This window comes from Helianthus annuus, chromosome 15 (genome assembly GCF_002127325.2).
Source record: "Helianthus annuus cultivar XRQ/B chromosome 15, HanXRQr2.0-SUNRISE, whole genome shotgun sequence".
In the NCBI taxonomy this organism is placed as follows: domain Eukaryota; kingdom Viridiplantae; phylum Streptophyta; class Magnoliopsida; order Asterales; family Asteraceae; genus Helianthus; species Helianthus annuus.
The window spans coordinates 65548195-65572585 of NC_035447.2; the positions used below are offsets into that span (position 1 = coordinate 65548195).

The following is a 24391-nucleotide window of genomic DNA, read 5'->3' on the forward strand; positions in this document are numbered from 1 at the left end:
TTTAATATTAACATATCATTAAGTAAATTACATGAATGTTACTCATTTTGTTACAAATTGTGAATATGATTTCTTAAAAAACTATAAATATTTACATAACTATTAATAATTAATTAAAACTGATTGGTTATGACAATCTAAAAATTAGACAAAAACATTGGTCCCAGGCTCGGTTTTAGCCCATAACCGAATTAGATCTTGCTCACCCCTAGTTGTGACAACTAAAATAGGTTCAATGAACATCACATAAGTATATAAAGTCTTGTGACATTCATTAAATTGATAAGATAATTTCATAAGGTGTTTAATTGGTAAATAGATAGTAGTCGTTCAAAAATAATAATAATAACAAAAATTGGCAAATAGTTCTATGTATTGAAATCAAAGACTTCATGATTGGTTAAGAAATTTGAAATCTTCACATAAGATACTTGAAAGTATTCAAAACCGAGTCTGTTATTGAGAAGTGAGAACTAAGCTTTTTATCATTATATGAATACATGATTCCCACATTATGTTATAGTTAAGAATAGGAATCAGTGCAGCACTGGCACCGGTAGTCTTGCATCGAAAGTATCAATCCAGAAAACGATAATACTGGGTACCAGTAACAAAAATAATCGGTGCGGTACGGTAGATGTATTTGAAGGTAAGTCAACTAAAAGACTGGTTTCGTACCGAACCGGTACTGGTATCGGTTCCGAAAAATTAAAATAAATAGATACCGATACCGAAAATGATCGATATGATATGATACCAGTAAGATACCACTTTAGCACCGATACCAAATGTTCATCCCTAGTTAAAAAATACATTTTGTCTCAATTGCAAATAGTTTTAACTTTTAAGTATAAGCTAAATTGTCAATGGGAACTATTGCTCTCACATTATACAATACATGAATTAGGTAAAGCACATGTATATTTCACATGGTTGTATGTAGATATAAGAGTATTTAATAATATTTAGAGTTGAATGTGATAAGAAAAATAGTAAACCGTTGCCTCATACAATACAAGAAAAATATGAAATATTAATGAAGAACAACCTTTGCGGTAGTATCCGACTAAGACTTCAACTCTTGGCGACCCGAACTGTTAGCTGCAAAACAGAACACCGGTAGGACTCGTTACAGGAATGGGGTTATTCCTGTAACCACCCTCCGGCGTGAGAATAAGTCTCGGTTTTGGGAGTAAAAGAGTATGTGAAGAGAAGAGAATAGAACGAGAATAAGATACCTCATACCTTAGAGCATTCACATCCAAATAATCAAATTGTGTGTGTGGTGTTTTTAAAATATAAAAAGTATAAAAAGTGGTTGTGAGTGGAGGAGAAAGAAAATGTTACTTTCATCTGTATATTTGGGAGGACACTATTCACCCCCTATAATTTTTTAATATATTTTGAAAGTGGTTATGAGTGAAGTAGAGAGAAAAGGTAATGATAAAGGTATAAAAAAATATTATTTAATTGAAAAGGAGAGAGAAAATGTAGTGTTTTTTAGTGTAATTTAGGGTGAAAATATAGTGGATTGGATGTGAATGCTCTTAGATGTTTACCTCTATTTATAGTTTACTATTAGGGTTTTCCTTAACTTAGGATAGACTCCGATAAGTTAGGAATTTGCATAATCTTCCCAAAAAGTTAAGGATTTAGTTACGTGACTTATCCATGCAGGATGGAATGTTCTAGAATATTTTTTTCCTATTATTTATTTATAATAAAATAATAGGTAATGACCGGATGAGGTTAGCCGATTCGGGTCATACCTCGTCAATTAATTAGGTGTATACATTAGTTCCACAAATAACGAAAGAGATGGGGAACCACACTTATTTTAATTATAATATTTTACTGTAACAATATATAAATAAATTTTGAAATATACCCAAAAAGCAATACACTTTTGTACAAGCAAAAACCTTTTGTCTTTTAAAAAGATACCCAAGAATTATAGGCAACAAACAAACCTCTTTTCATGGATTTGACTTTATTGCGTTTTATCATATTACTACTCTACTGAAAAAAAAAAAAACCATGTTTTATTCTAAAAAATAAAAGAATTAAAAAGGCAACAAAACAAACCACTTTACATTGAGTTTTACTAGGGGTGAGCAAGTTTAGGTCCGAACCGAAAATAACCGAGAACCGAACCGAACCGAAAAGATACTCAACCCGATCCAAACCCAAGTACCTAGGTATTTAGATTGGTTCCAATTTTTCATATAAAATAGGGTCGGGTTGGGTTGGGTCGGGTCGGTTCTCGGTTCTTTTCATTGTGAAACCCGACTTGGACCTATGGACGGGAACCGACCCTATATTTAGGGTAGTGAATCAGTTCTGTATTTTATGGTTGATCGGTTCTCGGGTCGGGTCGAGTAATGGTCGGGTCATGTCGGGGTTTTCCTTTTGCACACCCCTAAGTTTTACTTTATTGCATTTTATCTAATTATTATTGTACTGATATGTGAAATCAAATTAAAAGGAAAACCGTATTGCGTTCAAACTGTGAAATAAAATCCGTAGCAAAACCATGAAAATAACTATTTCAAAATTAAATAAAAAAGTAAAATAAAATCCATAGCAAAATCGGTAGCAAAATTGTGAAAATAAATATAATAAAAAAACATAGTAAAATTCGTAGCAAAATCCGTAGCCAAATTGTACTGCTATTCCGGGGTATGTGATCCTTTTAGTTTCTTTAATCTCTATTCATAGTTGATAATCACTGCCACTAATATGGGTTCATTTAAAGCCCAATTTGACTTTGTATCACTTTGGTACAAATCCCATTTAAATATGATTTTTTGTTATCTTTCTCGTATTTGAATTTGCTCTCGAGGATTTGTACAAGATGATTTTAAGATTAGATGGTTCTGAATGCTTTCGAGGCTCATAGCTACTCAAGCATAGTTTGTCCAATATATTGTTTTTCAGGTTCATGTCTCAAGCATTTACATCTCATAGTTTATGTGTTCCTAACTTTATCAGGTGTGGTTAAAGAATCAATCAATGCTAAAATCTCAAAACACACACATTGATCATTCTGAGAAAAACAATAAAGTTGGGAAACATCTGCGAAAAATGTTCATAAATCATGCCTGGAAACAGGGTATACTTTCACATATCTTCATTCTCTACTTTATGTTCTTGCAAATTAGTTGCAATGAAGGTTGGATTTCTAATTTGTTTGAATCATTTGATCAGAAAATATGGCAATGAAAGTTCTATTTGCGATGAAGATCAAGAGAAAATCACGTTGTTTGTAAACATATTGTATTTTGTGTTGCTTGCATACGAAGCTATGTTCTAAATGGGATGGAGTAGTGTTGTTTTTTTCATTCGGGATATAGAAAGTTAGGAAACTGTAGTCATTTGTAGTTGAATATTTTGTAAAATTTTATAATTTTTCTTATCTATTTGTAAAACCTCTGGTTTTCATTTGTCATTGTAAACCTTTATGTGATTTTGGACATATTTCTATGTAACAAAAAAAAATGAATTGCAAATAATGAGAATACCAAAAATTTATTCTTAGCAAAATCCATAGCAAAGTTAATTGTTGCAATCTAAATTTTGTAGCAAATATTGTGTGGTCCAATATGTAGCAAAAATTGTAGGTAACAATTCATAGCAATAAACGCAGCCAAAAATTTGTAGTAAAAACCGTAGCTAAAAAATCTGTGTCAAAACGTGCAGCTAAAAGTTCATAGCAAATTTCATAGCAAACATTTCCTTAGCGAAATAAACCGTTGCAAATATGATTATGTAGCTAAAAGTTGTAGCAAACATTTCCGTCGCAAAATTCATAGCTAAAACAACAACACCTATTGTTGTAGCTAATACCATAGCAAAATATGATTCCGTAAAAAAAGTCGTCGCAAATAAATTCGCGACGAGACTTGTAGCTACGAATCAAATTCGTAGCAAATTCATAGCAAAATGGGTGTTTGCTACGGATTCAGCCATAACAGAAACCTATTTTTGTAGTAGTGTCTCACATTATACAGTACAAGAATTAGTTAAAGCGCATATATATTTCACATGGTTATATGTAGATATAAGAGTATTTAATAATATTAGGTTGAATGTGATAAAAAAATAGCAAATCGTTGCCTCGTACAATACAAGAACAATATGAAATATTCATCTATACATATAATAAAAGAAACCATGTTTGGGACACTTGTCATTATATTAGGTCATGTATTCTATAGATAATTATCATTTAATTTAAATATATTCTAATTAATTATAGATAATCTCCTATGAAATATTATTGAGTTTAAGACTTTAATCTCTTTTGCCTAATTATAGATAAGTGAGAGAGATAAAAAAATATATCCTTTTAGTTTTAAATGGTTGATAAATATGATTATGAAACATAAACGTTACTGATGATAAAAAGAGTCAAAATCTATACATATACGTTATTGATGACAAAAAGAGTCATACTAGATTATATTATTATTTAAGATATAGATTCTATTAAATAATTTATTTAGAAAATATACCATTAAATATTAATCAAAATCTAAAATTACTCAGAAGTTAACCCGCGTAATACACGGGGTTTTTTTTAAGATATAGTTTTTTTGATTATTTATTATACAAAATTACATTTATTGAAGATATAACTTTTTGATTATTTACTATACCAAATTACATTTATTCAACCCGTATGATACACGTGGTTTTTAAAAGATATAATTTTTTTTATTATTTGGTATATAAAATTAGATTTATTCAACCCGTACAATACACGGGGTTTTTCAAGATATATTTTTTTAATTATTTAGCAATTTTTTTTATTATTTGAGGTATAAAATTATATTTATTCAATCAGTACAACAACATACATGGTTCTTAAAGACATAACTTTTTTATTATTTAATATATAATCCGTCTAATAAACGAGGTTTTTATATATACATTGTTTTATTATTTAGTATATAAATTTATATTTATTCAGCCCGTGTAATACACAGGGTTCTCACATAGTTAGGTGTATAAATTAGTTCCACAAATAACGAAAGAGGTGGGGAACCACACTTATTTTATTTATAATAGCTTATTGTAACAATATATAAATAAAGTTTGAAATATACCAAAAAAGCAACACAGTTTTCTACAAGCAAAAACCTTTTGTCTTTTGAAAAAATATCCAAGAATTATAGGCAACAAACAAACCTATTTTCTTGAATCTGACTTTATTGCGTTTTATCATATTACTGAAAAAACACTTTTTATTCTAAAAAACACAAGAATTCAAAAGGCAAAAAAAAAAAAAAAAAAACCATTTTACATGGACTTTTACTTTATTGCATTTTATCTAATTATTATTGTACTAACATGTGAAATGAAATTAAAAGGAAAACTGTATTGCATTCAAGTTGAAACTAAAACGCAAAATCATCTCAAACATACAAACCATTTTACTTCTCCAGAAAACGTAATAATCAACACTTCCATTGTTTTCCTATATTAAAACGCAAAATCTTTTTATTCAATCAGTGGTGTTAGGTTCCGACAGTAATCGGCGGAGACAAGAGAACGCGATGAAGATCATGGGCGGACCCAAGCTTTAGCTTGGGTGGGCGGGCGCCCCCCTTGAAAAAAAAAATTAGTGTATTTTCGAGGTAAAAATCGCGATTGCACCCCTTGAAAATTTGATAGAACCCTTCGTTCGCACCCCCAGAAAATAATTTCTGGGTCCGCCACTGATGAAGATGGTGGTGATGGTTCTGATAATCAGAAATGGTGTCAAGTAATAGAGATGACGGTGGTGACAGTTACAGGTAACCGGTGATAGTGAAATGGTGGGTGTGTTTTGATGAGGCGGGTTGCAGGTTGTAGGGCGGTAGAGGATGGTAGGGGATGGTACGGCGGTGACTATGAGTCTCCGGTGGTGGACAAGGGTTGTGACAGGGGTGAAGGTTAGGGTTGTTGCAGGTGGTTTTTGAATTGTGACGATGGTACGGAAGTACGACGGCAAATGGAGGTTGTGTCATTTTCGGTGGTGGAGTGGTGGTGGTGGTGTGGAGGCGGGATGAATTATGATCTAGGTTTTTATTTATTTTCTGATCTAGGGTTATATTTGGCTAATTGTGTTTGACTAAAATATCCCTCCCTATGTTTTTTTTATCTTTGTCATGTGTCACTCTATTATTGCTTCCTACACTTTCTACCCAAAACAAACTTTCTATTTGATCCTTTCCCTAAATAGATATATTCCACCTTTGCTTTTCGAGTTTTTATGTTTTCTTTATTTGGAGTTAAATCATTAATTAATGTTACGTGTTTCGTATAATCATCATTTATTGTTCTAAATGGAACACATTTTAAAATAGAGTTTTGAGTACTCTACAATTGCTGAGTTAGGCCCAAATCAACTATTTCACATGTATGACATACACATACCGAATTGTAAGACCTTTGTGCACGCTTCACTTAGAGCATAGGGAGTTATTTCTATTTACCCCATTGTTCCCGTCCACTTTTCTCATCTATATTTATTTTGGAAACCCACCTTATATGAGAAAACTGCTGAAACTTTGTGTTACACTATCTAAACAAATGTATTTTTATAAAAAAAAAATCATGGAACGTAATATACATATTTCCAAACGTTGTTTAGCCCCAAAAAAAACAAAAAGCACTAGAGGGATTTTTTTTAAGATAAATAAATAATTTTTTTACTTAATAACATCATCTTTATATCAGCCGCGTTTTGTTACCTATGTACATATTAATATTTTTTTATTAAATATCCACTCAGCACTTCTTTGACATTTTTTTTTGCTCAAAACACTCAAAAACATTTTTACGTTCAACAAAATTTTCATAAAAATACTCTGTAGAAACCTATTAATAGTTCATTTTTACATGTAAAATATTCATTTTTATCTAATTTTTTCGGAGTTTTCGCATATTAACACATGGAGAAACCGTTTTATATAACTAAAAAATAAAAAAAAAAGTTTAAAAAGCAGTTCAAAAAATGTTAAAAAAATTTTACAATTTTTTTTATTTGGAGGTTTCTACATATGTTTATATGAAAAGTCTCCGATGATAATTACTTATAAATATTTTTTAATGATTTTCTACATGTAATATTAGTGGTTCCCCGATTTCTCACTTTTTCGATATTCCTCATTGACCCTAACCTTGTGTGTATACAGTAGTATAAAATAAAATCTCGTTTGAGTTGAGGAAATCCATGAAAACCCTATGTAATAAACCATTTTTAATGAAAATTTTAGGGCATATAATTAAATTTTTAATGTAACATGTTGTATCAACAACTTTTACTAGCCAACACATATCTAACATTCATGTTACGAATTTTTTATTCTTTTCGCTTAAAACGCTTAAAAACATGTATATTGCTACCCTATAATTTCTATAAAAAAAGGTTTGTAACATAAGGTTTTCTCAACTCATCAATGTACGGAAATTTGTTGAACTTCTATATATAAAATCCAAAATTTTATAGAAAAAAAATATTATTTAGACCCTCTTTTTGTAGCATGTAGATAAAAAAAAGTCTTATAATAACTCTCTAATAAAGAATTTTGGTTTTCTCACTCTCTGCAAAATTATAATTTTATTTTCGCAACGATGGAACAAAAGTTATAGGGTAAATTACAGTTTTCGTCCTTTATGTTTGTACTGAATTGCAATGGATGACCTTTATCTTTAATAATTACGGTCACAATCCTTTGACCCTAACTTAGTTAAAAATTTCAGTTAAACTGAGGACATGTACACCCCATGTGAGGGCAAAACAGTCATTTCAAAACTAAAAAACTTATATAAAAATCTATAAAACCCTTTTCTCTCCATTTATATATATATATCTCTCTCTCCCCCATGCACTCTCTCTCTCTCTACATCCTTCTTCTACAAGACTACAACCATCATCGTCATCAGGCCACCACCACCCACCAACATCGTTGACCACCAACATCATGACCATCACTATTAACCTCCATAGTCCCGCCACCATCAGGATCCATCCCCTCACATTTTTTCGGTGGTGGCAAAACTCAGATCTGATGAAAGATCTAAGAGACAGTATTCTTGTGGTGGTTCCAATTTAGCTTAAACAAAGTCCGGCAAGAAAAAAACTTATACGGTTTGGCTTTCCGCCGAGAACAAGATCTGGTGACTTCAGTCCATATCTGAACTTTTTAGGCTTTCAGGCGACCCATTTTCGACGCTATGGTTCCGATTTGTGTTAAAAAAAGGGCATGATTTGGTTGTCGTCATTCAGATTTGTTTTGGGTTTAGGGCTTTCATATGGTAGCGCGAAGTCGCAACCATCTGATCCAGATGGTAGTGGGTTTAGGGTTTCCAGATTGTCATTTGTGTGAGGGTGGTTAATGGTGGTTACAGGTGGTCAGTGCTAGTTGTTTGAGGGTGGTCAGAGGTGGTTGCAGGTGGTGGGTTAGTGATGGTGGGTGCATGTACGGAGAAAAAGATGAGGTGATTTGAAGTATGCCAGCCACCACCCTTGGTGACAGAGCCACGACGGCAGCACCAACTACCACCATCACCCTAATATTCAAAATCAATGTGATACATATCCAAACCATAGCAACAATTGATGACATCGACGTACAATTATATATAAAATTGTAACAACACAATTAGTTCCTAAAATTTAAAAACACAAAGCATAGATACTTGCCGGCAACGAGAGAGTGAACAAGGACACCAAAGAGAACGACTTTACTTCCCGGATGAAGTAGTTATAGATGCTAATGTTTGAGAAGGTAGATGATGAACATTGTGTTTGAGAATTGGGTTCGACTCCAGGGAAGGTCACCAGCCTCCCACCTCTTCCATGGGGAAACGGATCAACTCGGTATAGGGTATTAACCCCCAGGTGGCTATGGGACTAAGCTAACCTGCAGAGTGTCACACTCCGGCGGTTGGGAGGACCGTGGAATATCCCCCCCCCCCCCCCCCCCGAGAATTGGGTTTTTTTTTGTGTGTAGACGTTGAGAGAGATGTAGAGAGAGTACAGGGGAGAGAGAGATAAATGGAGAGAAAAAGGTGTATAGTTTTTATATAAGTTTTTTAGTTTTGAAATGACCATTTTGCCCTCACATGGGGTGCACATGTCCTCAATTATAGATGCTAATGTTTGAGAAGGTAGATGATGAACATTGTGTTTTTTTTTATAGACGTTGAGAGAGATGTAGAGAGAGAGTACAGGGGAGAGAGAGAGAGATAAATGGAGATAAAAGAGTTTATAGATTTTTATATAAATTTTTTAGTTTTGAAATGACCGTTTTGCCTTCATATGGGGTGCACATGTCCTCAGTTAACTTAACTGAAATTTTTTAACCAAGTTAGGGTCAAAGGACGTAGGGTGTGACAAATTTTACATAAAGGACTGTGACTGTAATTATTGAATGTAAAAGTCATCCATTGTAATCCAGTACAAACATAAAGGATGAAAACTGTAATTTACCCAAAGTTATATGTTGTTTATATAGCCTTACATAACAAGTGACACACTCTAATGACTCACTACTATACTAACAATGACCCAATACTTTACTAAACGATGAATTCATGGAGTCATGGACCCCTTGAAAAATGGAAAATGGAAATGTCACGTATCACTAATCTTTGTTGAGAAGTATTAATTTGCTTTATAAACAAACTGAAGTTGAGAAGTTTTCTTGATTTACTTTATAAACAAACCGAAACATAAACAGCCCATTTAGTTTACATTGTTTAGATCTTGATCTTTTTTTATCGGCAAACACTAAATTTTATTTATCATCAAAAAGTTTGTTACAAGCAGAATGATACCAGTGAAGCAAACAGTAAATTTTATTTATCATCATCAAGTTTGTTACAAGTTAGAATGATACAAGTGAAGCCAAACCATACATAAATTTTAAAAAAGAAACCGAACAACCACAAACTACAAATAAAAACCAAACATCCTATATGTTGAAACTTGACTCACTCAAATCCAATGAAGCACAAGAAATGCTACAAAAACCAACGTCATGTCTCCTTTATACCATTTTTCTCCACCTGCGTCATATTAATCCTATTAAAGTCACATATCATAGTTAAAGAGATTTCATAATTCTTGAAAAATCTCGTACCTGAAGGGATCGGGTTCGAAACCTCTGAATCGTCTCGGTTTTCTCTGAAATCGTCTTGGTAAAACCGAACATGGTCATACCACAAACCGCAACTCATTGCTCGCATATCCCACCAAGTTTGATTCAACACGAACTTATTATAAGTCGTTAGAAGATCCTCCAAGCATTTTTCGCAATCCAACTTACTTATATCTCGACGACATTGACCCAGCCCATACCTCTTCCCATCACTTCCAACATCAACAACACCCATCTCAAACATCAACGGTTGACTTGAAACATTTCCTATTAAAGATTGCATCATCGAAAACCCTTTCGAAAACACCAAAGGGTCGTCGAAGTTATCGCCACCATTACTCGATGACGATGAGCTATCCCAAAGTTCACCAAAGAAACTATCGTTTGAGAACCCTAAGCTGCACAAACTCAAATACGTCACCAACGATTTGCTCTCGGGACAACTCGTTAATGACGCAGTGATAGTGTCATTCAAACACTTGCCGCATGTTTTAGGAGAAACATCCGCACGACACCACGCTAGACCATAAACTCGATCCGAACCATTCCCAACACTAGTATTGAAGAAACCATTTTGAAGAGGCACGTTTTTGGCTAGCGAATCCAACAACGTTCTACGGTTTGATTTGTAGATAGTATCCATAGATGAGTTTTGAGCTGGTAAACACTCGGAACTCGTAGGATGAATACCATCTATACAAGTAACATAACCAAAGCTTGTGATAATAAACAACATTGTCCATGACATGAGCTTTCCCATTTTCGGATAATGATTATTTTTCTTACTCTTTGGGTTACTTATAATCGACTTTTAAATTAATAATCAAGTACGAAAGTCAACTTGGTTTTGAATTTGACCATATAAACCCAGGGGCAGTTTGTTGAAAACAGTATGCTTCTTATAAAAAGTCAAAACGATAATATATATCATATTTATTGCTAAACTGTGGGGTATTAGATAAAATAAAAAGGCATACCTATTAGACCATATGTAATGGGGTTTTATAAGGACATAAAAGATTTTGATAATGTTCTTAGGAGACACGGGGTGGCACGTTATTTTATCGTGATAAAGTCTATCACGCGTTAGCACACCGCCGCCTCCATTCCTTCACGCGTTATAAATTCAACGGCGTGCATTTTATAACTCTTTGAACTTTTGAATAAAGGCTGCATGGGCATCTCTTCAAGTGACACGTGTGGAACTTTTGAATAAAGGCTGCATGGGGTGATAGAATTCAAATGACACCTGTACATCACACACGAAATATGGGATATATAATATTGGGTGATAGAATTCATCACTAGTGATACCACCCCGCCTACATTTCTATCACTAGTGATAGAAATTTGGTTGATGACATGGCATGATATGATTGGACAATGGGAGTGATAGTTTCTATCACTAGTGAACCACCCAGTGTCCCCTTACACCATTACTCATGGGCATTATAGGGGCATGAAGAGTGAGGGGCATTTCTATAATAATGCCCAAAGAGAAGAAAAATAATGGAAAGTAATAAATGAAATGGGCATTAACCATTACACCTTTTTTAAAAAGGCATTATGATGATGATGTGGTGAAAAATGCCCCTTAGTGGGCATTAACCATTACCTATGGTCTTAATATGGTTTTGTACTTTTGTTCAAAATACGTATAGCTTTTTACTTGCCAATTGTATTCTAAATCTTGAGGGCTTTTTTTATCGAATACCGGTGGAGTGTGCTTATATAAGTCGCTCGTTTGGATTTCTAAATTCTAATACAACGCAAACAAAACAATAATCTTGTGAGTTGTGTTTAGTTAAACTGGTTCATGTTAGTTTTAAGTCGACATGTTAGTTTTTATAAGTATAGAAAATATATGTCACTATGTGATGACTTTAGCTAAGTAAGTATTTTAATAGATTAAGGGGTTGTTTGGGAATTTCGGAATGGTTAAGTGCTGAACCAGTAATAGGTCTGAACCAGTAAGAGATCTGAATCATTAAAATCCAGTATAATACTTAACTATTTAGAGACAAATGTCTGACCAATTTAGATTAGAGGTCTTAACTATTCAGACTCAGTATAATGCTTAACCATTCAAAAGTAAATGTTTGAACCATTCAGATATCTGCTCGCTAAACAAACAGTCTGAACCATTAAATGTTGAACCAGTAAAAGGTCTAAACTATTAAGGACAATTAAACTAAACAAACATCGCTTCTTTTTTTCTTGAAATCGTTTTAATTAGAAAGTGTAACATAAAATATGCTTAAAAGTTGCCATTCTATAAATGTGATAATATAAATGTACAAAAATGTACAAAAATGTAAACAATTGAAAGGATAATAGATTTATTTTAGTTTAAGAATATTATTTTATAATATTTATACATTTTTTATTTATTATTTAAGATTACCAAAACAAAATGTAGGGTGTCAACTCACGTTCATTATAATCGGTTTTAATTTATTACATGTTTTGAATATGATAAGATTAGTATTTTCAAGATAACTATTCCATGATCCAAGATCAAATTGATCGGTATTGCTTTTAAGTAATATGATATTTATAATCCATCGATGGGAGGAGTCCTTTTGGTTTTCTTTGTGAAGATAAATGACCTAGCTAAGAGTAATTTTGGGTTGAATGTCATAAAAAAAATAGTAAATCGTTGCCTCGTACAATACAAGAACAATATGAAATATTAATTAGGTGTATAAATTAGTTCCACAAAAATACAACTAATTTAAGTTTTTATTTTGAACCCTGATTTTGCGTTTATAAAACATGTGTTCAAAGGTATATGATTTATATTCAGTTGCATAACATGTATGCCTTAAAGATTGATATTTTTCTTATATTTGTTCTTAAAATGAGTTATTTTATATTCGGTACTTCTATATTTATATAATGATGATTATTTAATTAACAAAATACATCTAGAGTAAATTACTATTTTGCCCTTATGAATTAGTCAGTTTAACGTTTTCAGTCTAAAAAGAAAACTTTTTTAAACAGTTTATTTTTACCTGTTATTTTTAAAATTGTTTGTTTTTTTAAACGTTTAATCATTTTTTATTATTTTAAATCGTTCCTTTTGAAATCGTTCCTTTTCGAACTGTTCTTTTTAAAATCGTTAGGTTTTTTTTAACTATATGTTCTATAAATTACTTATAGTTGTTAGGAAAAAAGATCTTAAAAAATGAAAGACTTTGAAAATCGAAAGTGTTTAAAAACGAACGATTTTAAACAAACGAACGGTTTAAAAACGAAGATCTAAAAGAAGGCGTTTATAAAAATAAAAGGTTTTAAAATGAACTAATTTAAATAATTGAATGCTCCAAAGAAATGGAAGATATGAAAAAAAAGAACAATTCTAAAAGAAAAGTTTGAAAAATGAAAGAATTGAAAAAAAGGCAAATGCTTTCAGAAAAAAAAAACACATATTTGTGTAGTTAAAACGTGTTTTATGAAGTAATTATTGTCATACAAATAACAATTTAATAAAGAAAAAATGGAAACATTTTTTCTAAATATACAAATAAAAAGACTCCTTTAAAAAGGAAGAAAGTATGAGGTTAGGCTTTGGTTTTTGTTAACTTCAGTAGTTACATAAATAGTCCCATTGAATATTCAAAATACTTAGTAATTTACATAAACAATGCTATGGTGTAAAACGACTAAAATACCCCTACATTAAGCCGAAAAAACAATAAAAATGTTGTTAAGGGTCAAAATCATTATAAAATACAACCTTAAATTTTAATATGTCAAAAGATCTTTTTTAGGTTAAAATTTTCAAACTGAATAAACAAAAAGAATCAAAAAAGTAATTTAGGGGCTGTTTGTTTATCTCTTAATGAGACTCTTAATGGTTGAGACCATTTACCGGTACAGCACTTAATGGTTCAGACTGTTTGTTGCACGAGCAGATGTCTGAATAGTTCAGGCATTTACCTCTGAATGATTAAGATTTATACTTAGACTGAATGGTTAAGACCTCTAATCTGAATTGATCAGACATTTAACTCTGAACGGTTAAGCATTATACAGGCTCTTAATGGTTCAGACATCTTACTGGTTCAGCACTTAATGGTTCAGACATCTTACTGGTTCAGCACTTAACCATTCAGATGTTGCCAAACAGCCCCTTACTCTTTTTTTTTTAATATTTTAAGTGGCTACATGGCTAGTATAATATTAGGTTTTTTTTTACATATTTTTCCCTCTTAAGAGGGCTTATTACATATTTCCCTAAACAAAAAATTCAATTACATATTTCGCTTCCTAACCCAAATAAATTACATATTCCCCCTTTTCAATAAATACTCTTATTAATTACTATTTTACCCTTAATAAACTTATTAAATGACTAATTACATATTTCTCATTTCTACCATTAATTACATATTCCCCTAATTTTTCTATTTTCTCCATTCCTGTAATATTTCACCAATTGTTTATTGTTAATATTTCATTGATTCGGTTTTCAGGTTTGTCGGATCGAACATATCATTAATAGTTCACCATCGAACAAAACCGTTTTTCCTCAAAACGTATTTTTGGCCTTCAAATGTTTTTTCTTCTTAAAAAATCCTTGATGAGAGCATTATAAGTTTATAAAATAAAAAAACCATTTATTAAAACATTAAATATGACAACTGTGAGCTGAGGAAGAAGCTCATGAGCCTTAACCATGTCTCCTGCCTTGCAATACGCATCCACTAGAGTTGTGTATGTAAATGTCATAACTTCCACTAAGCTTTACTGCTTGCACAATATTTCCAAATTTACAAAGACGATTTTATACGTGCATATATTCAATTCAAGGCCCTTTACACATTTTATTAAGAAGTTAAAGACCATTAGGCTAGAGGGTATGGTGATGGTCCTTCAAGGGAGGATGATCCGCCACGTAGGCGCCACGTCATAGTCCTCCCAATGATGGTTCATCCCACAAAACTAGAGGGTATGGAGGATGGTCCTTGTCATAGTCCTCCCCACCACTTTTATGTTTTTTTATTTTTTTTAATCTTCTACTTTTTTTTTAACATTTAACAAATAAACTAACACAGTATTTTCATTAATATTAAAAAATATTACTGACATAGGAAAAAGTGAAACGCACTGTATCAGATCAATTTAATAAGAACATCTAGGTACTGAGATAGAAAAAAGTGAAACGCACTGTACCAGATCAATTTATTCTGTGAATCGAACATTGAATCTGATCGTCTTCAAAGGGATCACTGTATTGCATCGGATATTGAATCGTCTTCAAATTGATCAATTAGTTCTGTGATGTACCTACCATCATAATCACAGATCTAAATTCAGTGCAATAATATGTAAAGTATCACTCAGAGTCTCAGACTGTCCTTACACCTGCTTCTTGTCCATAGAACCATAACGCTTTCTCACAAAGTCTCATATAGGGCATCAACAAATTGTTAATAATCAGGTGAAGAACGTTTAAACTTTATAATTGTTAACAAAACTTACACTTATAAACACATACACACATAATAATGCTTCTAATATATCATTCAGCGTTCCAATTCCTACACCACTAAGCTTACTCTATTAGCCTCTACTAGTGAATTTGATGAACCCTACAATCTGTAGCTTAGCGTTTTTTTTTTCAATTGACTTTCGCAGCCCTAAAATCATCATCAATACAACAAAACTACAGTTAATTTCATAATAGATCATCATTTTAAGGTAAATTATAGCGTCGTAATCCAGTTTGCCACATTCTAGTTAAAAAAACACAACCACAGTAACTTCGAAACCGAAGAAAACACAACCAAAGTAACTTCAAAACTGAAGAGTAATACACTTAATTGAGACATGAAATATGAACCGAGTACCTGTTCGACGTAATTGGCAGGCAAAATAACAAGAATACAAATAAAGCGATGGCAATCAATACTCGAGAGAATCGTTCTTCATGTCATCGATCAGATGTAGAATTAACCAAAATTGAGATCTAACAGGCCTATAATAGAATAGAATTACTATCACCAATCAAAATATCAGAAAAACACTAACAGCTACCCAAATACAGCAGAACGCCTCCAAAATTTTAATCGTATAATCAAATTAAGAACAATTACGGCTCAATAAATCACACATGTAACAAATTTGATGAACATCAACTACCAAATCAACAAAATACAACAAATCAGTTCATAACTATGCTTGAATCAACCACAATCCAGATCTAACACGCTACCAATGGATTTGAATTACTATCTCCAATTAAAATTTTCAAAAATACAACAGTACAAACACCTCCAAAAAATTTATAGCAGAAAGAAAATTAAGAAGAGTTACATATTGAATGAAAGGCAGTACCGATTGATTGAAATTCGATTAACTGACCGAGGGTTTCTTTTGAATGCTTGCCGCTGCTGCTACGGGTCATGAGCCGGAGCTCCGGCGGCCGCTGCTGCCGTCGGCTCCACCACCATCTTCTCAACCACTACCACCCTTCTCCATCACCATCATCAACTCAGTCAATCGGTTCCACCGAGACAACCATTTAAGCTCCAACCCCACCAGTTTAATTTTGGATTTGGGAGAAGGGTTTGATGTTGGATTTGGGGGTTTAACGGTAACAATTGTAGGGGGGGCACCATTGGAGGATCGTCCTGAACGTCCATTCCTCGACGTTGAAGACGGGGACGGAGCTCGACGGGAGTGGGGCGGGATGGGCTGTAGCCGGCGACGAACCAAGACGGGGATGGGGACGGTCCCCATACCCCGTAGCCTTAGAATGTGATTTATACATGCATATAAAAATTGGCGAAATACTAGAGTTAAAATACGTTTTGAACCATATCAATTTGAATTAAAACCTATTTTGACTCGAACCCGCTATGACATTAACCAAAATGTCTCATTTTTAAGACGACCACTCTGAAAACCACACTGAATTTGAATTCACTTTTGACCAAAAAATTTTTGACAAACCCGAAAACCGAATCGATGAAATATTAGCAATAAACAATTGGTGAAATATTAGAGAAAGAACATTTATGGAAATATGTAATTGGTGGCAGAAAGGAGAAATATGTAACTAGTCATTTAATAAGTTTATTAAGGGTAAAATAGTAATTAACAAGAGTAATTTTAATGAAAAGAGAAAATATATAATTCATATGGGTTAGAAAAGAGAAATATGTAATTGAATTTTTTAATTAGGAAAATATGTAATAAGCCCTAAGGAGGGAAAATATGTAAAAACCCTATAATATTATTCCCTTGTTTCAAGGAATTTCAGTATTCTATTGAGATGACTTTTACATATCATCAACTATATTTTAAGTGGCCACATGGCTAGGAATTTTAGTATTCTATTGAGATGACTTTTAGATGGTAGAGGAATTGCATGAGAAGATCATCAACGTGTTGGAGATACGTGCTTTCGAACGCTTAGCTGTTAATGTTTAACTAATATTTTTTAGCGTGTTGCGACGAGTATTAGGTCGGTATCGGTTTGATTCATTATGGTATTAGTACGGTATTGTCACTTGATATATCACTGAAATATAAAACCCAAAAAATAAAGTTATACTATAACCCAAATGATATCGACACATGTTTGACATTGGTTGAAAAACCATAGAAACGAATATCAATAACGGTTCTAATAGTACCGGTACCGATGTTGTTAGGAACCAACATGCCATCAATGTTGCTAGATGATATTAGTTTGGTTTGTCACATACCAGCACTCTCTATAGCTTAATGTATATAAAATTTTCTCTATATTATTACCAAAGTTGTTCATACAATATTGGTTCGATTCGTCACAATAGATGACCAAAAAAATCAATTATATTTGACCTATCTGATTTGAACAAAACTTTTATTGAAGTATAGTTAAAAGTAAACACGTCATAACAGTATATTTTGAACATTTTTTTGTGTCCAATGAATAAAAATAGACATGTTTATTTTAATATATGTTTAAAATATACAAATATAATTAAATAAAAGTTATAATAGAAAATAAAAAAATTATAAAATATTGTATCCTAGAATAAAACTTAAAAGAAAAAAAGTTATAATAATAAATAAATATTTAGTTGCTATTCATCGTTAGTCTAAATTAATATATACAAATATATACAAATAAATACTCTATTTTTAACATAACTTCATTTTAATAAAATTTATACCGGAGTGTCGAGGAAATAAAATTAAACACAACTAAGTATTTAAGTTTTTAGAAATAAATTAATGAAAGTAAGTTATTAAAGAAATATCAAATTAACTGATAAAGGAAATATGATAGAAACAAAAAGAAAAAAAATTAATAAAAGTAAAAAATAAATGAGAAACAGATTATGATTTTAAAAACAGTAAAATAAAATAATTAAAAACTATATAAATATTAAATAATAAAATATCAAAAAGATATATATAATTATAAAAATAAAGTTACTATTTATGTTCACTCGTCAACAATATATTTATTAGAATAAAATAATTAAAAACTATATAAATATTAAATAATTAAATATCAAAAAACTATATATTATTATAAAAATAAAGTTACTATTTATGTTCACTCGTCAACAATATATATATATATATATATATATATAATATAATACTAAAAATACTTCAATGTAAAATTAAACAATTTTTTAACGGTCAATGAATTTTTAAAATGGACCAATAGCGAAATTTATAACTTCGGGATACATTCGCCACTGAACTAAAGAAAATCCTCACTTAGGGCCGAAGCCCATGAACACTCGCACGAAAGTACGACAATGTGGCGAGGTAAAACTCGCTCAATTCAAGGATTGAACAAACAATCGCCGCCTACTCCTCTAGTCTATCATCTTCACCAGATGTCGCCGAAACTAAATGGTGGGGACAAGAATCGAACATGGGTCAGTTGGAACATGAGTCTCATCCTTACTACTCCACCACCAGCTCATTGGCGTAAAACTAAACTTTTAATACTCAACTTTTTTCATTGTAAAATTAAACTATTATTAAATACTCTTGTATCTACATTTTATAGAATTTGATTAATCTATATTTTTTAGATACAGAGGAACACCTTTCCATCGTACTTTGTTCCATAAAGACAACTGCTAATATTCACACAAACCTTTATTTCCATGAAGATTACCACAAGTTTAATTTTAATATTAACATATCATTAAGTAAATTACATGAATGTTACTTCTTTTGGTTAAAAATTGGGGATATGATATCTTAAAAAACTATAAATATTTACAGAACTATTAATAATTAACTAAAACTGATTGGTTATGACAATCTAAAAATTAGACTGAAACATTGGTCACAGGCTCGGTTTTAGCCCATAACCGAATTAGACCTTGCTCACCCCTAGTTGTGACAATTAAAATAGGTTCAATGAACATCACATAAGTATATAAACTCTTATGACATTCACTAAATTGAAAAGATAAATTTCATGAGGTGTTCAATTGGCAAGAAGAGGGTAGCCGTTCAAAAATAATAATAATAACAAAAATTGGCAAATAGTTCTATGTATTGAAATCAAAGACTTCATAATTGGTTAAATAATAATCATATATTCATAAGATACTTGAAAGTTTTTAAAACCGAGTCTGTTATTGAGAAGTGAGAACTATGATTTTTATCATTATATGAATATATGATTCTCACATTATGTTATGAATGTATACGTGTATCATACACCGTGTATGTGCATTCGTACATTATATAGTTAAGAATAGGAATCAGTGCCGGACTGGCACCGGTAGTTTAGCACCGAAAGTATCAATCCAGTAAATGATAATACTGGGTACCGGTACCAAAAATAATCTGTACGATATGGTAGAGGTATTTGAAGGCAAGTCAACTAAAAGACTGGTTTTGTAACGAACCGGTACCGGTATCGGTTCCGAAAAATGAAAATAAATAGATACTGATACCGAAAATGATCAATATGGTACGATACCAATAAGGTACCGCTTTAGCATCGATACCAAATGTTCATCCCTAGTTAAGAAATACATTTTGTGTCAATTGCAAATAGTTTTAACTTTTAAGTATAAGCAAAATTGTCAATGAGAACTATTGCTCCACATTATACAGTACATGAATTAGTCAAAGCGCATGTATATTTCTTGTGAGGGGTCGAAAACGTATATATCTAAAAAATTCTATACGAAACGTACATACATAACACTATCGAACGAAAAATCCGGGGTTTCCCAGCCCCTCGAAAGCTGCGCCCCCTGAATGCTCCTAAGTTAAAGAAACTTAAATAACTTGTTTTCTTTAAACCTAGGGGCCGTTGTGGATAATAATGCTATAGCAAGGGCCAAGGGGTGTGGTTACAAGCAAATAAGAAAGAAGAAGAAAAGGAGATAAACGAAGCAATGTTTAAAAATAAAAAAATACTTATAAACTTAAATAACTTGTTTTCTTTAAACCTTGGGGCCGTTGTGGATAATAATGCTATAGCAAGGGCCAAGGGGTGTGGTTACAAGCAAATAAGAAAGAAGAAGAAAAGGAGAGAAACGAAGCAATGTTTAAAAATAAAAAAATACTTATATAAAATGGTCCCGGCGGGGCTCGAACCCGCGACCTTCGGCTCATAAGACCAACGCTCTAACCAACTGAGCTACGGGACCACGTTCACTTTATGTTTATAAGATAATTTAATCTCGAAAAGTCTGTGGTCTTTCATTTTTGTTTTGAATAAATAATTCAAACACTCTTATCTTGTGCCGAAGGAATGCATATATATACACACAATTGGAATTCAAGGCTTTTTATGGAACCCGACTCGATGAGAATTGTTTAATCATACTAATATGTTTTATCGAGTATGTTGATTAATTGATATAGTGATGTGTTTTATAATTACAAGTGTTTTATAATTACACGTAAAACCTTTTCACAACCTAATTTTTTATATAACAATATTCTATAATCAATTAGCTAATTATAAACAATATAAGAAATGAACTATTTAATATTTATCAATTTGTGACGTAAATTGTCATGTATTAAATCTGACATTTTATATATTAACTAGTGTGTATATAAATACACATATATATTTGAAAAACAATATATATTTGAAAAACAAGCACAATATTACTACCTATATAATAAGCAACTTGGTTGGGCATTGGTGTGTTGTAACTTGTGCTTGGAGAGTCTTTCAAAAAAAAAAACCTCAACATATGTTATGTTGTCTGCTTATAATCCAGGGGCCATTGTATTGTGGGTTGTTAAAAACCTTATCATCTTCATCTGAACACATGGTTTCTCTCTGTTACTCCTTACCAATTTCTCTCATATCTTTCAGTCTCTCTCTCTACCTCGACGATCCCTTGAGATTTGTTGAATATTGTTTTGGGCCATGATGGTGATTCATGTCACCTGAGGTTTCCCCGTGATGGTGAATCGCGTCGGTTTTCGACAAAGAGATACAGAGAAGGAGATATTTGGGATATCGCTGTTGCTGGCGGTTTACGAACCGTCTATGGCGGTGGTGGACGGTGGTTGTGGATGTGTAGTGTTTCCCTAATTTGGGGGTTTTGTGGTTGGTTTGTGTAGTCGTTGTTGCCCGTGACTTTCGAACGGCTATGATTGTGCCTTTTTACCACAGTTGTCAATGTGTTGAACTATATTGATGTTGTACGATGTTTTTGGTGTTCTGATTAAACGATGGTATTTTTTCGTTGGCTCTGTAGGTATTTTGGGTGTGTGATGTTTGCCGTTTGTTCTCGGCAGTTCAAACGCCGTTGGCGACGGTCGTTTGAGATGGTGTGCACTATCTGTTTCAGGTTTGATTTGTTTTCTTAACCCTTTAGGGTTTGCTTGATTGGTGGTGGCGTTAGTTGTTCGTGGCCTCTGACTAGCTTCACCTTTACTTTGTTCATTCCGTTTAATTGTAGGTTGTTACGGTTAGTTCTAAATTTACTCGGATTTTCTTGCCTGGCTGTGATGAGTTCAAAATCTTTTCGGAAAAACAATGAAGATGGCGTGGCAAGGACGATGGATGGTGGGATTTGGACCTGCAACCCGCCTTACAGCCATGTTTTGTCGGAAACTCTGAGCCACAGAGCGACCACAACCTTGAGTTTTACGGATTTGAGGTTCTTTTAGTAATTGTTTAGAAATATAAAATAGTTGTTTACAAAAAAATGTTTAAATCCCATTTCGGACATAGGTTTATTCTGTAGAATTCAAGCCTTGGTTTGTTTTGGGTTTCTTTTCTAATTTTGGTTGTTGCCTTGGTGATTGTTATGTTGGGCCAATGATGTTTGTCCTTTGGTTCATCTGAGGCTTCTTCAACCTGTATAACTGCTGAACATTGAATAAAGGTTATATATTCGTTCGTTTGGCATGGCAGACAGGAAGCGACTCTAAGCCTTGGTGTTAGGTAACCTTGATTAACGCCGTATAAATCACATACTTTTAATATGTTAAATGTTTCACTGTATTAGAGCTTTAAAGTCTGATCACTTAGGCTGCTTCTTATGAACATTTTCAGTATGTGGTGTTTGGCAGAGGTTATTAGGTACCGGTTCGATACCGAACGGGTACCGTGCTCATTCCTACCAAGGATCTTTGATTTCTTATTTGCAAGAATCATTGTGGTATTAAATTTATAACATAATGTCGAATACTATTGTGATCGCTCATCAGCAGTGGTGGCTGCCGCAGGCTGAGCAAACTGAGAGCCACAGAACATGAGTGGTTAAAGCAGTTTGAGAAAAAGAACCAACCAAGATAAACGGTATGTTGTCTTTTCTTACTGCATAAGTACATATTACCTTTAAGGATTAACTGTGGTATAAGGTGGAGGGTATAGTCAATCACCCTAGGGTGTTTGAGTGAAATCCTACCCAATAATATTATGCCATGTCAACTCCCCATTCCACTCCCCATTTTGCACTCAATCAGGGGGTATAGTCAATCACCCTAGGGTGTTTGAGTAGGTTAAAAAATAAAAAATTGTAATTGGTTAAAAGGGGTTGGACCCACCATTTTCTCACTCACTTTCTCTCACCCATTTTCGGTAAACACTCACCGAAATACCCACCCTCTCTCCTCCTCACCGAACACCCACTTACACACGGTATAGTCACCGAATCGGTGACTACCATTCACCGAAGAGTTTACCGCTACTATACCCCTCACCCTAATGGATTTACGAAATTTGTAATTTGTTTGTATGTCTGGATTGAGACAATTTGATATCAAATCTGGTGTTTGTTGGTGATATGCGTCAAATTTTGGTCTTCTTAATTGTCAGCTTTGTTAGTGGGACAGGAGCATCTGGATATAAATGAAATTTTATATAAATGTGTTATGTATATAAGGGTTGCTAACATAGATTTTTGGTTTCCTTTGCAACAAGTTTTACTTACCTTTACTGCCCGAACAAGAAAAACACTATTATAAGTACAAGGAGCTACTTCTACATACTACAATGGTCGGAAAAAGTGATTAAAAAAAGAGAAATCCTAAAAACAAGGCAAATCATGTTAGCTTCCTCAAGGTTCATGATGTGGGTCATATGGTTCCTATGCGTCAGCCCAGGCTGCACTAAAGATGTTAAAGAGGTGAGCGGAAGACTCGCTTAAATGAAGTACAAGAGACCCTGATGGCTTGCTCTAAGGAACTGCAATGAAACATGAATTTATGGTTAGTTGTTTGTAAATAATGTTGCACTAATGCATAACGATTAGATTTTCTAATGGTCTTTTACACAATCGGTATTATTAAATAGCGTTTATATTTTGTTTGTATACATTGCGATTTAATTTGTAAGGCCCCCGACCGCAACGCGGTGGGGCTTTAAATCTAGTTAATTATATATAGAATCAACGTGCTAGCAAAAAACTGAAAATCTAAAAGAAAAACAAACAAAGTAATTACAAGATAACATAACGAACATTAAAATTACCATCTCTCCCAATTAATCTATCTATCTATTATAATAAAAGAAACCAACTTTTGGATACGTGTCATTCATTGAAGGCATCCTCAAATATATATTTATTTTATATTAAATAAATAAATAAATAATAAATTAATATTAAATCTTATCATACTTTAATAAAATATTATCCTTAAATCTAAATTGTTAATTTAATATATTTTTAAAACAAATACCTCTATTTCCTACTTATCTTATATTAAATATATAAATAATAAATTAATATTAAACGTTATCCTAATTTATTAAAAATATAACTTTTTTATTATTTGGT

At 32.5% G+C, this 24391-nt stretch overlaps 1 protein-coding gene and 1 non-coding gene across 2 annotated transcripts; both read right to left on the reverse strand.

The window, feature by feature from the left end:
* Window positions 1–9825: 9825 nt before the first annotated feature.
* LOC110907016 (cysteine-rich repeat secretory protein 38) lies at window positions 9826–10903 on the reverse strand. The gene is made up of 2 exons (XM_022152055.2): window positions 10134–10903; window positions 9826–10059 (listed from the first exon to the last, which is right to left on the reverse strand). Exons 1-2 carry the CDS (start codon window positions 10897–10899, stop codon window positions 9989–9991), a joined length of 837 nt encoding a protein of 278 aa, XP_022007747.1. The 5' UTR covers window positions 10900–10903; the 3' UTR covers window positions 9826–9988.
* A 9814-nt stretch (window positions 10904–20717) lies between these two features.
* On the reverse strand, window positions 20718–20791 carry TRNAI-UAU. Its single transcript has one exon. It is a non-coding gene; the product is annotated as a tRNA-Ile (tRNA).
* Between the last annotated feature and the right edge of the window lie 3600 nt (window positions 20792–24391).